At 35.6% G+C, this 18,259-nt stretch overlaps 2 protein-coding genes across 2 annotated transcripts in view; one reads left to right on the forward strand and one right to left on the reverse strand.

Moving 5' to 3' along the window:
- The window catches only part of LOC145678029 (uncharacterized), a 30,029-nt gene that overhangs the window by 5,249 nt on the left and 6,521 nt on the right, over nucleotides 1-18,259 (forward strand). The window lies entirely within an intron of this gene.
- On the reverse strand, nucleotides 16,743-18,044 carry LOC145678923 (uncharacterized). The gene has a single exon (XM_081749532.1). It carries the CDS (start codon nucleotides 17,889-17,891, stop codon nucleotides 16,743-16,745), a length of 1,149 nt encoding a protein of 382 aa, XP_081605658.1. The 5' UTR covers nucleotides 17,892-18,044.

Raw genomic sequence — 18,259 nt, forward strand, 5'->3', positions numbered from 1 at the left:
GGAACTACTTGGCGCAAGGTAACCAAACAGTTGCATTGTGGGAAAGAAACGAGCATTTATGTTATCAACATGGCGAATGTACAAGGGAAATGAACTAACAGTTTTAACATTTGTGAAGCAATACGTTGATAACGAGCGCAATCTTTTAAAAGTTTGTGAAGCGCACGGATTAATGAACCTAATAACAAATTGCAGAAAGTGTGGAAATGAGATAACAGCGAAAAAACGTGGCGAAAGCGGACGCCCAACTTTGGAATAAATGCCAAATACTTTTTTAAAATAATTAATTAAGTAACATTTGTGCTGTGGAGTGAAATTAGACATATATGTTTATTCCTGCGTTTGCAGAATAAGAAGAAATTATATATTACCAAGGTAACTATAGAATTATAGAAGATTTTCGAAACCAGGAGGTTAAGATAAAAGCGATGCTGCTCTTAAAAGTTTTAGGTTGGGAGATCTCTCTCTCTCTCCCATATTCTTTTGCCACCAGGAATAACCAACATTATGAATTTCTGAACATAATAAATAATTCGACAAACCTTATCCAAATTTCATGTATCATCTTAAACAATCAGCTTATAATATTCAGGCCGTTTCAGCTGTAGAATACGCATTTCAAAATTTCAAATACAAGACAAAATGTGCGTCTACTATATTCAAATATAACATACATCATAGATATGTGTCTTTTATATTTTATATCCTGTTCAATCATCCATCTGAGAGATGTAGGATGTTATCTGTTATTCGATCAACCTGGTGTCTATATATATTGAAGATGTGTTCTGTATAACCGGTACTGCTGCCATTGCTAATGATTAAAATGAAGAAAAAATAAATATTATACAATTATATGATGCATTAAAGCAAAATAATGAAAATATAGGAAATATAATCATTGCTACGAAGAAACATGAAAAGGGAAATGAAAAGCATGTATAACTACTGAAGTGTAAATGATATAAAATAATTTAAATAGTAATAATTCAAATGATATAAGTTTGATAATAATAATAATATCTAATGTACAAAAAAAGAAATAAACGTGGTACCGACAACAGGACATCATCATAATCATCTATAACGAAGATATCCAGGAATTCTAAAAATAAATATTTAGAAAAGAACAACAACAATAAAATATAGAATATCAACTAAAATATTTAAACACACGTATATCTATGTATGAAATCTTTCTATTTATCTTACGCCTAACATTTTCCAAAAGAGTATTATGAATTAAATACAATACTTACCTGTTAACAAATGGTCTTTAATATTACTATGTTACGACGAGTATTATGTATGTATGACGGGTTAAATTCCAACGTGTGGCGTCCGTTTCTAGCAAAATTTTTAAAATTTATAGGAAAGATATGGATAATTTGATCGTTTGTGTGCTTGATATTATATAAGATTCTCGAAAAATCTGTTTATTTTTATATATAAGCGGTTATAAACATGGGACTATATGGCGAGCGGAGGGAACTACTTGGCGCAAGGTAACCGAACAGTTGCATTGTGGGAAAGAAACGAGCATTTATGTTATCAACATGGCGAATGTACAAGTGCAATGAATTAACAGTTTTAACATTTGTGAAGCAATACGTTGATAACGAGCAAAATCCCTTAAAAGTTTGTGAAGAGCACGGATTAACGAACCTAATAATAAATTGCAAAAAGTGTGCAAAGGAGCTAACAGCGAAAAAACGTGGCAAAAGCGGACGCCCAACTTCGGAATAAATGCCATGTATGACTTGTGGTATTCTCGGGTTTCGATACCAATCAATACAAAATGTAAATTGAAGAATTGTATAGGCTACTCAAACTTTCAGTTGTAGATTTCTAGAAAGTCATGATTAAAGGTTTTCTGTATTTATTAATTATTTTAGATTTGTACTTTTTTAAATTATGAAAATCTTGTTTAGGATTATTTGCTAATATGTACAATTATGTGTGTAGTATAAACTATGTTACGTGAGGATTACACATAAGTCTCACCTCGCGTTGTGATCTGTATTTTTCCTTCCATGTACTCACGTCATTACCGCGAACCGAGAATTTTCCCCATTTTAGGAAAATGGGGTGGCGTATCCACTGGGCCACAGATGCTCACTTCTTCGCGGATGGAGACTAAGCCCGAAGGACGACACTGCATCTTCAGTTTTGACAGTTGCGCATACCTGCGATACCGGCAGCTGAAGATTAAATATTTGTGATTGGGTTGCAAGTTGATGGATCCAGAAAACACCGTACGGATTGACGCGCGTCTGCACCTCACAAGTAAAGACATCGGATGTTTGCCCGAGCAGGAGTATTACAAAATGGCGAACCAGCGACGAATTTGTTGTCATGGTAACAAGCGTAAAAAGCTAATGATGTTGAGATGTTAAAAAAAGGAAAGATGGTACTGTTTATGATCCTAAATAAAATTTTCCGAGAAAAGTGTTTAAGTATTATATGAAAATTTCATATGTACAATTTTAACTTGTTCTCTTCAATTTGGGAGTGAATGGTGGCATTAGAAGAGCTCTTCCAATCAAATGTCAAAAAATGGAAAAAAGTGATAGTAGTGGTAGTGTATTCTGTGTTTGTTGCAATGACGAGAATGCCAAAGACAGTGCAACAGAACAAATGCCGGAAAACAAAAAACCAATAGCTTGTGACGACTGTGGTTCGTGGAATCATTTCAGATGTGTTAATCTAAATGAGGACGAATATGACTACTGGAGTAAGGCACAGGTCAGGTGGATTTGTGAACCATGCAAAATAAAACAAAATCTGAATGAAGAGAGTGTGGTGGAAATGTCTGCAAGTGCAGTAAGGGAGCCAGAAGTAAACAATCCTGCAGAGATGAAGAAAACAAAAAGCGATATTGAAGAAGAGAAGTCGAAAACAGAAAAGAAGAAAAGAAACGATACTGAAGAAAAGTCGCAAAGAGAAAGCAAGAAAAGAAACGATATTAAAGAAGACAAATCGCAAAGAGAAAGGAAGAAAAGAAACGATACTGAAGAAGAGACGTCGAAGAAAGAAAGGAAGAAAAGAAGCGATACTGAAGAAGAGAGGTCGAAGAGAGAAAGGAAGAAAAGAAGCGATGTTGAAGAAGGGAGGTCGAAGAGAGAAAGGAAGAAAAAGCGATATTGAAGAAGAGAGGTCGAAGAGAGAAAGGTAGAAAAATAGCGATATTGAAGAAGAGAGGTCGAAGAGAGAAAGGAAGAAAAGATGCGATACTGAAGAAGAGAGGTTGAACAGAGAAAGGAAGAAAAAAAACCGATATTAAAAAGGAAAGAAGAAAGTCGAAATGTGATACTGGTGACGAAAAGAAACATAGGACAGAGATGAAAGAAAGTGGGAATATAGAAACTAATAGTATGAAAACAAAACCCGTTCTGGAAGACAAAATTGAAGAGAAAAAAGAAAGAAAGAAGTTGAAACGTGATATAGAAGGCGAAGAGAAGAGAGAGAAGAAAGAAAGTAGTAAAATAGAAGCTAGAAAGAAGAAAATAAATTCTGATATTGAAAGTAAAAACAAGAAGAGAGAAAAGAAAGAAAGCAGTAGTAGAAAAGTTGGAAGCAGTGAGAAGAAATATGAAACAGAAGATGGGAAACAAGAAGATAGGAAAAGTTTAAAAAAGAGAGATTTTGAGGACAAACATAAAAGAAGAGAGAAGAAACGTTTAGAGATTAATAAAGAGAGTGATGATCAGTTGGAAAAAATCTTAAAAGAAATGAAAAGGAAGTCTACAAAAGAGAAAAATGAAAGTTCACAATAGGAAACATGATAAAGAAACCCCGTTTGTTGGTTTTTGGGAAGAGACAACAGAAGAATATGAGAAGATAGTGAAAGATATCGATGAGATTAATTTTAACGAGATGACCCAGACTGAGTTTTTGCGGTTTATCTGCAAACAAAATAAGCAGTTTCAGAAAGAACTGAATATTAATATAAGCCGTAGTTTCGAACAATGTTATTCCTATTGGCATAATAAGATGGACGAACTCAGGAGATGGGTGAGTTCAAGATCGAAGTTAAAAAGGATGTAAATGAGAAACTGGAGAAAATGAAAGGAGAAATCCATGAAGTGAAATGAAAGGAAGAGGAAAAGAAGGAGAAAATTGATGAAGTTGAATCCACAATAGAATCAATGGTTACATGGCAGGATAGTATGAATACTCTAATTTGCGACATAAAGTCCGACCAGGAAAAACGGAAGGAAGAAATATATAGAACTCATGTAAAGTTATTAATGTTCGAAGGAGAAGTGGACAGACGAGTTAAAACTCTGGAGGAAGGATTTCAAACTCTTCGAATAGATAAAAACATACACAATACCCATGAACTTAGCGAAAATAAAGTTGAAAACATACTTCCATGTGTTGCTAGTGTCACCACAAGTTATACAAATTCCGTTGTTACCACGGTAAGCCAAGCACAGTCCCAACCCATGTATGTGATGACATCTGCATTAAAAGATAATAAAATAGGAACCGATTCGCGAATTATAAGTAGAGTCGCAGAAGAACAATGTCAGCCACTTAAACAGCATGTGACAGGAAGTTTGAATGATGCAACAAAAAGAACTGAGCCAGCGGTACAACCGATGGTTGAACCTTCCCCTATGTTCGAATTAAATGACAACGATAACGAAATTGAAGGACAAAGAATAAAGTTCGGCGATCTACGCGATTTTCCGAAATTTGATGGGCAATTCAATGGCACTGCCAAAACATTTCTGGATAAGCTCACAAGGACATTGAACTTGTTTCAGTTATCTGAAAAAAACAAGTTGGTTGTTGCATCATTATGTTTAACTTGATCGGCTGAGGCATGGTTTAGGAGTGTCGAAGGTGAATTGAAAACCTACGAGGATTTTGTGCGACGCTTCGAAAGACAATATCTGTCTCAACGAGTAGAGCGTGCCCAGAAAAGGCAACTACAACTTATGCGGTATGATAAAAATAAATATCAGACAGTGTCAGACTTTGCGTGGGCTCTTGTGCAGAAATATCAAAGTATAACAAGTGTTGTGGACGAAGAAGAACTTAAAGATTTAATCTTGAATAGTATTCCGGCTGATGATGCGAAGATTTTACGTGGCACACCCAGTAAAAACGTGGATGATTTGCTTCTGCGCTTAGCGGAAATACAGGACTACAGTGATAGTGATTATCGAAGAGGCACTGTGGAAAGCCGAGACCACAATCGTAAAATGTATCAACGACCACAAGTACATTATGTGAAAAAATCTAACACTGATACTTCGGTTCAGACCGAAGTAACTGGTGTTCAGGACACACTGTCTACCCCGAGTCCTCTTACTACGAATGCACCAAATGGAGGCAACAGCTATGAGAAGAGTAATATGCCCAGACCGAGAAGGAGACGATGGTTATTTCCTAATTATAGTCCTCCACCACCCTGGTACCAAAGTCCGTATTGGTGGAGAAATAATAAATTGCGACAAAATACAGCCGATTCGACAGGAAAGTCAGCAAAACAGCCAACAACGACAAAACCATCAGCGTCGGTTCAGACTGCTACTCTTGGTAATTCGAAAAACGTATAGCGCAGCCAAATATTGAGAGGGAAGTTGGGTGCGCTACATCAAATATACACCCTCTCAACAAGTATCAACCAACTTTGTCATCAAAATTCAACAATGATTTATACTATATGGTATCTTTTATTATAGAAGACGATGAAGAGGAAAGATCAATGACGGACGAAGTTTATACTTACACATCACCTACTATTCATGGTACAATAGGAGGAATTCCCCTTACTTGCGTTTTAGATTCTGGGGCAGAAGTAAATTTGTTATCTGACATTATTTGGAAGCAAATAGTAAAGAATTTTCCTTCAGCTAAACTACGCCCACAATCAACAGTGAAACTAGGAACTTTTACTGATAAAGAAAATGTACAAGTTAAAGGCCGTCAATTATTAACGATTAATATATGTGGACATCTCTTTGAAACACATTTATTTATTGTAAAAAATATGAAACCCGATTTGCTTCTGGGCAGTCCATTTCTAAATAGTACTAAATATGTTATAGATAGCGGAAAGCGCGAAGTAACGCTGACGGACAATGTTGGGGAAGAATTAACCATAGATATCGGGATTTTTACATTTATCTCTCCCTTCTGTGAATCTAGTTGAATATAGCAAAGAGCTAACAATAACAAATGAGTGTCCTGAAGTTCCAAATCCAGAGCCCAATGTTACAGAGGAAGAACTAAGGACCATGGTAAATAACAGGTCGGATCTAGAAGAGGAACACAAAGGAAAGTTATTTGATCTATTGGTGAAGCACCGTCACATATTTACGGAGTATCCTAGAAGGATAAAAACCCAACCATATCGGATAGAACTTACAGATAAAGAACCTGTAGTTGGAAATCTGTATAATATTCCGCAAGCAATGCGTAAAGAATTTGAAGAAGAATTAGGAAAGTGGATACAGCATGGAATAGCAATAGAAAAGTCGTCATCGTATCGCAACCCCATGCACTGCGTGAGAAAATCGTCTGGTGGAGTACGTCCCGTTTTGGATCTAAGGGGGCTAAACAAAAAGGTTATTTCTCCGAAAGTGCAGGTGGAGCCCATATTTGAAATTTTATCTCGATTATCAGGAGCAAAATATTTTTTCCTTCGACTGTACCTCCGGCTATTATGGTTTGGCTCTTCACCCGGCATCTTATGAGTGCACAAGCTTTGTTTATCTTGGCAGACAATTTTGTATGTGTGTGTTGTCTATGGGTTTACGTTCCTCACCAGCTATCTTTCAAGCGACAATGAATAAATTCTTTACGATGGAGACAAGATCGTTCGTAACGGTATATTTGGACGATGTACTTTGTTTTTCGCCGGACATCGAAACTCATTTCCAGCATTTGAATATTGTGATGAAAATTTTTGATGTTGCAAACTTCTCTTTAAATTATAAAAAATGTAAATGGATACAAACTGAGTTAAAGTTTTTGGGACATGTCAGCGGCAAAGAAATAAAAGTAGACCCAAAAACCAATGAGGCCATTCGTTGTTTTCCAATACCAAAGACAAGAAGGCAGTTAAAGTCTTTCCTTGGCATTGTAGGTTGGCGTCACAGACATATTCCAAGTTATGCAGAACTAACAACTCCGTTATATGAATTATTAAAAAAAGATGTGCCGTTTAAATTTAGTGAAGATATATTTAAGAATTTTGATACTCTAAGAAAACTTGCGAGTGAACCTCCAGCTTTGGGTCAACCGAATTTTGAATTGACATTCCATCTTTTCAGTGATGCGTGCGCTGAGAATTTGGCTGGTTACTTGGGACAATATCAAAATGAAGAACACGCTATCACAGTAATTGTTTACGCCAGTCGTCGATTGAATTGTCTATGACAATTTTCCAATTGGAATTACTTGCAATTTTATTTTTATGCGAACGTTTCTCAAACTACATTTTGGGACGATCCGTGGTAGTACATTGCGATAATCACGCAGCTACGTATGCATTTTCTCTCAAAAATCTAGACTCCCGAACAACTAGAATAATTTTGAAGCTACAAAGGTATGATTTAACTTTCGAGCATGTCCCGGGAAAACAAAATTTTATAGCGGATATTCTTAGTAGATATCCACCAGAAGCTCAAGAGAACAAAAATAAGAATAAAACACAAATCTCCCCTACACGTGACATCTTTCAATACTATGGAAATTTTGTAGGTTTTTAAATCAGATCCTACATTATTTGAGTATGAGAAAATCAAGATAGAGCAACAAAATGATCGTTATTGTCAGTCTTGTCAGAAAGTTAACAAACAATCCAAACTTTTCTTATATCAAGATTCAAAATAATGTGCTTTTCATTAGAAACGTTATAAAAGGAACTTGGTTGTTAGTTATTCCCAGCAGTATGGCGGCAGATTTGGTAAAGAAGATACATCAACAGGGACACTGATGTATAAAAATGTTTGGCATTTGGTCGTGCTATGTTTTACTGGCGGAAACTAAAGAGAGATATGGTTAACTGTATAAGGAACTGTCTCGAATGTGCGAAATCCAAACATAGCCATAGAAAATTGGTACAAGACACTTATCATTTGACTGCACATTTTAAGCACGATAAAATATGTCTAGATTTAGAGGGCCCATTGCCACTCAGCAATGGATATCACTACATATTATCTGTAGTTGATATATATTCAAGGTTTGTTTGCTTTTATCCTTTGAGAAAGGACAACACCAGTGAAATTATAAAAACATTAGAGAAAAATTACTTTTACATCATTCCTTATCCGAATATACTTATCACTGATCAAGGCCCTCAGTTTATGTCGAATATCTGGAAAAAATACTGTAATCAGCATAATATAAAACATGTTCCAACCTCTCCGTACAATCCGCGAGGAAACGGAATAGTGGAGAGAAAACATAAAGACCTAAACAGATTAATTAGAACTTATTGTGCAGATAAACAAACGAAGTGGAGTAAGCTTTTAAAATGGACCCAGGATTTGTTGAATCATTCTGTAAATACGATGACACAACAAATACCTGCGGAAATATTTTTATCATATTCATGGATAGATAATTTTAAGAGATCCTATAATTGGCCACTTGAATTATACCCTCTGGATCTAGCTGATAGAGTATTGTCAATAAAGAATCCTGTATTCTCTGAAGAAAATACAGCGGCTAAAGCTAACGAACGAAGTGTAGTATTAAAACCAAGAGATCTAGTTATGAAGAAGACTCATCATCTATCGTCTGCGTCGAAGAGTGAAACGGCCAAATATTTACCATGTTATGTTGGACCCTACGTTGTAGTAAAGCTATTGAGGAATTGTGCCATATTAGAAACATTAACTCGTAAAAATGTAGGAACACATAATCTTAGAAACCTGAAAATATTCAACTGTACAGGGGACGAAAAACAAAGGATTTTGAATAAATATACTGTCTCATCTGACATCCCAAATGACAACAAAAAAAAGTAATTGAAATTTTATTTCACGATAAAATTTTTTTTCAACAAAAGGGAGAATGTAATGCGCCCCTGTTCTCTATCTGTTCGGGATGCATTACATATTATTTATTTCTTATATTATTATTTTTCTTATATTATTATTTATTTGTTCAATTTTATCTGTTTAACGTTTAATATTTTTAGTTTGAATTGAATGTAGTTAATATGTCTGCTAATCTGTAACTGAAGATATTTTCATTAGAAAACGAAGAAGAAAAAATTGATACATGTACTTCTATGAGATTCTACTTTGCGATTTTATTAAACGATCCTTTTGCGTTTTAAAATATTGGCGAATATAAGCGGTAAGATCACGAATTGATTAAATACTTTTTTAAAATAATTAATTAACATTTGTGCTTTGGAGTGAAATTAGACATATATGTTTATTCCTGCGTTTGCAGAATAAGAAGAAATTATATATTACCAAGGTAACTATAGAATTATAGAAGATTTTCGAAACCAGGAGGTTAAGATAAAAGCGATGCTGCTCTAAAAGTTTTAGGTTGGGAGATCTCTCTCTCTCTCCCATATTCTTTTGCCTCCAGGAATAACCAACATTATGAATTTCTGAACATAATAAATAATTCGACAAACCTTATCCAAATTTCATGTATCATCTTAAACAATCAGCTTATAATATTCAGGCCGTTTCAGCTGTAGAATACACATTTCAAAATTTCAAATACAAGACAAAATGTGCGTCTACTATATTCTAACATAACATACATCATAGATATGTGTCTTTTATATTTTATATCCTGTTCAATCATCCATTTGAGAGATGTAGGATGTTATCTGTTATTCGATCAACCTGGTGTCTATATATATTGAAGATGTGTTCTGTATAACCGGTACTGCTGCCATTGCTAATGATTAAAATGAAGAAAAAAATAAATATTATACAATTATATGATACATTAAAGCAAAATAATGAAAATATAGGAAATATAATCATTGCTACGAAGAAACATGAAAAGGGAAATGAAAAGCATGTATAACTACTGAAGTGTAAATGATATAAAATAATTTAAATAGTAATAATTCAAATGATATAAGTTTGATAATAATAATAATATCTAATGTACAAAAAAAGAAATAAACGTGGTACCGACAACAGGACATCATCATAATCATCTATAACGAAGATATCCAGGAATTCTAAAAATAAATATTTAGAAAAGAACAACAACAATAAAATATAGAATATCAATTAAAATATTTAAACACACGTATATCTATGTATGAAATCTTTCTATTTATCTTACGCCTAACATTTTCCAAAAGAGTATTATGAATTAAATACAATACTTACCTGTTAACAAATGGTCTTTAATATTACTATGTTACGACGAGTATTATGTATGTATGACTTGTGGTATTCTCGGGTTTCGATACCAATCAGAATACAAAATGTAAATTGAAGAATTGTATACTCAAACTTTCAGTTGTAGATTTCTAGAAAGTCATGATTAAAGGTTTTCTGTATTTATTAATTATTTTAGATTTGTACTTTTTTAAATTATGAAAATCTTGTTTAGGATTATTTGCTAATATGTACAATTATGTGTGTAGTATAAACTATGTTACGTGAGGATTACACATAAGTCTCACCTCGCGTTGTGATCTGTATTTTTCCTTCCATGTACTCACGTCATTACCGCGAACCGAGAATTTTCCCCATTTTAGGAAAATGGGGTGGCGTATCCACTGGGCCACAGATGCTCACTTCTTCGCGGATGGAGACTAAGCCCGAAGGACGACACTGCATCTTCAATTTTGACAGTTGCGCATACCTGCGATACCGGCAGCTGAAGATTAAATATTTGTGATTGGGTTGCAAGTTGATGGATCCAGAAAACACCGTATGGATTGACGCGCGTCTACACCTCACAAGTAAAGACATCGGATGTTTGCCCGAGCAGGAGTATTACAGAATAGTTGCAGGATCCTAATATGGAATATTCCTAAATACATCCATACGTATGTGAACTAGAAGTGAAGGAGAATAACTGAATTGTAAGTTATATTAGACTTGGCATGTTTTAAACCGAGCGTCAGCGAACGTCTCCTAGTAAAAACTTTTGGCATTTGTATTGTCTGTCTGTGTGGGTATCTGTCTGTGTGTCTCATAACTCCTGAACACTTGAGCCGATTCGAATGAAGATTTCACAGATTGTTTATTGGTTCAAATATTCAAACTGCCGTGTCGTCTATAGTGCAAAGTGAAGAGAACAACACGACAGTACCGATTGAAGTAGTGAGTCTGCTACCAACGACAACCACAGCGTCGCAACCTCGTGGTCAAAAGCTAGGTGAGGTGAAAGTAGTTACGAGCACTCCTCACAAAAACGATTAAGAAGCTACCTCTACTTCCTCACTATGGGCCTTTACCTCGTCATTGCAAGTAGTTAAAAAAAACTTTTAGTTTTCCAAGCCCCGCCCAAGAAAATTCAATCGAAATAGCCCAAAAAAATGACATCACGCGACTGCAAATTACAAAGTTAATCCGAAGAGTCAATGAGTGACTTGAACGAAGATAGTGACAGTTTAAGTGAGCCTGCTGATGATCACGATGATGAGAAATGTGGGCATTGTGGTAAATTGTGGTCGCTCAGTGCAGGGGAGAGGGATTGGTTAAAATGCCCAGTTTGTAAAACATGGTCCCACGAAAAGTGTCCCATGAAAGGGGGAGAAGAGTATGTTTGTGACCATTGTTTTGCAAAGTAAAACTAGAATCAAAATTTGGAAGCCTAAAGGCACTCTAATCCAGTATGTTTGAACTTTTACTTTTATATAGGGTAGTTTTACACTTTAGTTGTCGCACGTAGTTTACTTCCCCGAATATTTCATTTTGTTATTTTTTTATTGGTTGTATCTAGTAAGCATGCTTACTCCAAGGTAAAAGATATTATAGCTACTTCAAAAGTTAAAATAAGTAGCTATTATAACCTATTACAGCAATTTACAAGCATAGGGCTAATAATGAATAAATTCAGTCAAGTTCGATAATTATCTTTATACTATGTAAAATTCTGGTATTTCTGCTGTTTTGTGTTTTAATTATCTTAAGAATGTTATGTAACTTTTGTTTACTTATCTTATAGATCTACCAAATATAATAAATAGGCCACAATGCTTACAATGCGACATTTGAATAATTCGAGCATGAGCACGATCCCTGCTCAGACCGCCCTTCCTAAGTTACATTTTTTCCTGGTTTTCCTCAGTCCCATCAGGCGTATGCCTGGATGGTACTTTTTCTGAGGCCAAGTTCTTTCCAATTCGTAGACTTATCTTAAGGACCGATGTGATCTCGGAGTTGGAGGCTCGAACTCTTCCTTTGCTAATTTCCTTGAATTAATAAATAAATTGCTCGAATGCGTTGCCTGTGCTCGAATTATCCTAATGTCGCATTGTAGGCAGACGCGCATATTTTGTTCTAGTATTTCATTTTAAGAACAGGTAGTGTTCCATATTAGGAGCCGGATGTGCCTAATATGGGAAATTGAGTTTCTTTCAATTTTGTAATATTGTAAAAAATCAATAATGTGGAACCAACTTTCATACTCGTATTTTGTTTTGCAAAGGTACCGCAAGTATTATGATGTATAATAATTTTATTCTGGAGTATGCATTTCTAAGAAATAAAGAAGAAGCAAAAAGTATTCCATATTCGGTGCCTTTACCCTAACATTTTTCCACAACTTTCACTGTTAATCAGACGTGTACACATACATATCCTCGTTGAATTATAACAGTGTAACAATCATGAAAACTCCATTCACATATATTACATTCAGTTTTAAACAATTAGTAAATAGTCCTAATTCAAAGTACCGGTAATATTCTGATTATTACATGCAGTTACTCGTGTTTGCATTGTGTCATTCATTGCCTGACTTTGAATGTCTGTGTTGGAAAGTTCTGTATCTGTGTGTGTGTGTGGAGGGGGGCTGATTTTGAAGTTCCGCCACTGAGGGTAGGTGTTATTTATATACTACACATTAACGTATATTAGAAATTAGAGAATAAAATAATTATACAGTACATATGTATTTGCATATTACATGATCGGAATTACTTATCTCTCACAAACATAAACATATAAAACTGTTTAACTACATATAATATTGTTCACAGAAACAATGAAGTACTAAAACTGAAATAAGTTTTGTTCGTCTAAGCTATTTGAGTAGAGCCCAGTTAGGCTGTGCTATTTAGAATAATAAAATTATAAACCGAAGTTTCAACGTACCAGTACTCAATTCGCTGACTAGAGGAGATTGATCGTCCTGTAGCGCCGTCTTTGCGTAAAAGAAAGTGAACATCCCCACATTCCCTCCCGACACACACACACACACACACACACACACACACCGCGTTTATTTGCTGCATGTATCAAAAGAAATGTATTATCTTTGTAGATGTTTCCATCCTTCTATGACACAAACTTTATACCTCGAAAGACAAATGATACAAAACTACTGTTTCCACTTAAACACTTATGTAGAAGTATTACTTAAGCTGCCATATACGAAATAAGAACAAACACTATCAAGCACCTCATATTGTTTTGTTCAGTGTCACCCTGTTATCACCATAAGTTTAACCATTCTCTCCACTGATCTAATCCAAACGTTCAGGTTTTGTTCAATGCATTTTCCTGCCATGGCACAGCTCCATCAGTGCTAAAATAGCGTGCAAATTGCAGCCGTATCTCTTTCGAAGACACAGGGACATTTCTTCCTGAAAGCTGCTGTAATGGAAGTAACATTAGTTCAGTTCCTTCTGATCTCCAGTCTCCATTTGTGATCTCCCCAGTCGCTGTGTTTTCCACATCCATACCTCCTTGGTAGTATACTTCTACTTTTTTCTTCCGTAAAAAAAAAAATATGTAAGTAGGTGCATGCTAGAACCAGGATAATGACTTTATCTGGATGTAAATTTATGGTTCGCAACAAAATTCGGAAACGGGAAGCTAATATGCCGAACGCATTTTCAACAATACGACGGGCACGAGATAATCTGTAATTGAAAACAGCTTGTCCCTTGGTCAGATTTCTTTGACTAAAGGGTTTCATTAAGTTCTCCATAAGTGGGAAGGCATCGTCCCCTACAACAACATACGGCGTTTCCAGATCACTCTGTGGTAAAACTGCAGGCTCAGGAATATGGAGCTTATTTTCCAAAAGTCGTTGATAGAAAAGTGTATTTGAAAACACTCCCCCATCCGATACGCGCCCATTGGCTCCTACATCTACCATTCAGAATTCATAATTAGCATTTACGATAACCATTAACACAATGCTGAAGTAATGTTTGTAGTTCAAATAATAGGAGCCTTATGATCACTATAGTCACATGTTTTCCGTCAAGAGCTCCTAAACAATGAGGAAAGTTCCATCTATGTTCAAACTCTTTTGCTACAAGCATCCATTCATCTTCATTTTGTGGGATCTACAAGAAATGAAAGCATATGATAAATAGTTTTCAGGCATATGGTAGAAATTTCGATTTTTTTAACAAAATATTAAAAGATAAAAGGAAATTGTTGTTGATTACAATTTTGAAATTGATTTTCCATTTTCCTCAGGGGCATCTCCGCCCAAAATTGACTTAGATAAATAGATTATTTCAGTCCCAAAAATATACCACATTGAATCGTCGATTTCATGACAAAATATCGACGCAAAGAGAGCGACTAGCGAAACCAACAAATATTATAAAGCGACAACGACCACCCAAAATGGTGACATCAAACACTCTTTTCAACAAAATGTGACTACTTTTCTTTTTCTTTCTTAAAACCACTAATGGGTTGAATTAATACTGCAGCCATAAGCCGTGTCAGCTATTACACTATACATTGTTAAAAAGTATAAAATTGTTTTAAGCAAATTGATAAACACTATGGTTTATAAAACAATATGGCGCAGACATGTTGCCCGAAAACGCCTGTGCTAAACTAATTGTTATACACTGTAAAACATTGTAAAAAGTAAGATTAGCGTTTTCAGAAATGTCCACACTCATTAAAATTTGTTTCACACTAAAAAGAACTATAAAAACATTTGTACAAAATTAAAATTTTATTAATCCGGAGCTCGAGATTGACCGTCCTATGTCGGCCACAGTGAAATAATGAATAATGAAATGTGACTACAAAAACTACGACTACAAAAGAGGCGATAGCCAAAACAACAACATAATCAAAATTGTCTCAAAAAGCTCTACTCCACATACCGCGATGACAAATTACGACGAGTTTAAATTGTCGCGTTTTTTGTGGTCGCCATTTTCCCTCTAATTTTTTGCAATTTCGATTTTTGATGTCACTGTCTCGCGGTATTTCCGTCGCTGATTTGCTGGTGAACTGATTAATCAAACCCAGTGAATGCTTGAATGCGAAGAGAAGTATATACGCACTAATAATTCTAAATATAGTGTAGTATCTATAGTCTGACATAACCTCCAGTAATCCGACAGAAGGAACCTTGCCCGAAGCAATTGTTCGTTGTGCATATTGGGCAATGCACTCTTTTTTCTGCTTTTTATTGAAAATACAGTAATCTGATAGACAGTGTTGTAGTCCAACACATAACGAGTAAGAAGAGCTGGATTTAGCTCAAACTTTGTGGAATAGTATTTGATGTCACTGAGAGCGATGGTAATAGTCGTTCGATTCGTGTTTGCGATGTTGTGGGGTTGGGATACGGAAGTTTTATTCGACAGAAGATTAGTACATTACAAATATTGAACTTTAAACTTAAATCTTAAAAACTATGCAAGTAACCAAAACAAAACTTACACAACTTAATGAATAAGACTAGAATCGAAAAATCTCCGCCCGAGTAATCGGAATCGGGTTGCCATATGTCAAATAGTGTTTCCATTTCAGTATATTATATATATATATATATATATATATATATATATATATATATATATATATATATATATTAGGGTGGTCCATAAATATCAATTTTCAGATTGCGCTGGTCTCACCCCCTAGGATTGTTCCTTTTATGATGTCATGTTTATGTGCAAATTTTAAGGCAAATTGGATAATAATAAATGGTGCCCAAGGCAAATTTATTTTACATACTTTAGACTGTATTGGTTAAATTGCATCTGAATGTAACTATTAATTTCGCAGCACATGAATCCGAGTACATCAATTTTGTACATTGAAAACAGCATAAAAATATACAAACAATAGACAAATAATGTCAGCAGAAGTAGTAGTATTTTTTTTCCTTAGCTTAAATATTCATTACACTTGCTTTGTTACTGTCTGGGTATTGTGCACGGTAGTCACTCACCACTTGTAACAAATACTGCTTCTGATTTTCATCTTTCGTCAACACATTATTATATTCTTGAATTAATTTCACACCACGCTCTGCAATATCATTGATCACAAGAAGGTTTGAAATCAGATCAAATGATTCCTTATAGCCTTCGTTTGTTTCCCAGATATCAGGGTCAATTTCCAAGAAGTCAGTTGATATTTGGAACCGTGTAAAGAAGTTCACTGTCTGGGGAGTAACGAATTGACTGAAACTGTGTCAATGCCTTCCAAACGTAGGACAAGCTTCTTGTTACAAGCTTCTTCGGATACATCACATTACTTCATTGCTTTCACTATGTTTACTCTGGTTTCTTTTGGTATCCGTTTATCAAATAAAGAAATGCCAATGATTTCGGGTGACAGGTATCACAGCTGGCCACAAAACTTGCGCAGTGCAGTCTTGGAGATGTCTTGGTCCGGATATTCCCTCAATTTCTTTAAAAATTGGAAATCATTGTATGGTGCAGCAATAGCATTGGTGCACGTGAACCAAGCTTCGACGTACAGATTAACAAGGAATACGCAAATGTCTCGTAGGGATTTCTTTTCAACACTTGAAAGACGGAACTGTTTTCCGAACATGAATATCTTCAAACTGTAGATGGCTTTTGACATCCATCTCGCATGATGTAAGGCACCTGGATAGTGGAAATTATTTCCGTTCGGTAATGCACTTCCAGGAAATATGATAAGCTCCAAGAATTCTTTGTAATCATCCCTACACTGTTGCTGTTTGAGAGTATTCAAAGTAAAATGAAGAACACTGTCACGAGTACTCTGAACACACGACTGCACAAAACTGTCGTTTACTCCAGGCTCATATGTTGCCCATTGTTCTTTGAACTCCTTGAATAAATACACGTCTGGACCTGATGTTGGCAATTGCAACTTCGTATCAAACAGACTCCTTAATACCAATTCGTAAATATGCCTTCGACAAGGTAAGTAAAGTAGCTCTCGTCCGATAAGCTGTTCCAGTTGAACACAGGCACCTTTAACGCAGCCAGTGTTGGAGGCCGTTGTGTCGCAACATAACCCTTTCACTTTGTCTGTGACGCCCCATTCATTTAATGTGTCAAACACTGCCTCCGCTTGATGTTTACCCGTACCACTGTCCAGTTTCGGAACTCCAAGCAGTTGTGTTTTCTCACCAAATGACACTGCGATTGGTAATCTGTCTACATTTGCGTGCACACTTGCTTCAGGAAGAAGTTTAGTATCCCAGTGCACAATGAGAGAGGTCATATTGTTTAAATGAAATTGGTCATGAATGTCTTGGCTCTCTCTCTTCCTAAATTCCTGCCTTAAACGTCTTATGGATGACCTACTTAAAATCAGTGTTCGTGGATTGTAGTTCAGTGCCTCAGCAGTTGCTGTTATCACGTGAAGGGCATCCCTATCACTAATTCTGCACTTATCGAGGGCTGCCAATAACTTATCTGTAATGAAATGTGTCGTTCCTCTTCTGCTCGTCGAAGGTGATGATTCAACAAAATCAGCATCATTTTCAGCCATCTCCCGTGTATTTTGATCTTCATCTGTGCTAGAGGACCATGCGGCTGTGGAAGATATACCTGCAAAATAATAATAATAATACGATTAAAAATAATAATAAAATGCATTACCAAAGATGTACCTGCAAAATAATAATGATCTTACTAGCTGAGATGCCGGCTCTTCGTGCGGGGAGAAAAGGTTTGTGGAGAGCATTTTTACATATTTCTGTGAACCCCCAGTGATGGGTCCCTAGACGTAAACGCCAGCGGTTGTTGGACCATTCATCTCAGCAACCTCGAAAACTATAAATTTGACACTGATGTTGGTTATTTTCGATTTTTTTACATGTACATCTAAACCTTCGGAAAAAGAAACGTTTCGTCTTC

The sequence above is a fragment of the Thermobia domestica genome, chromosome 2, assembly GCF_964235325.1.
Source record: "Thermobia domestica chromosome 2, izTheDome1.hap1.1, whole genome shotgun sequence".
Lineage (NCBI taxonomy): Eukaryota > Metazoa > Arthropoda > Insecta > Zygentoma > Lepismatidae > Thermobia > Thermobia domestica.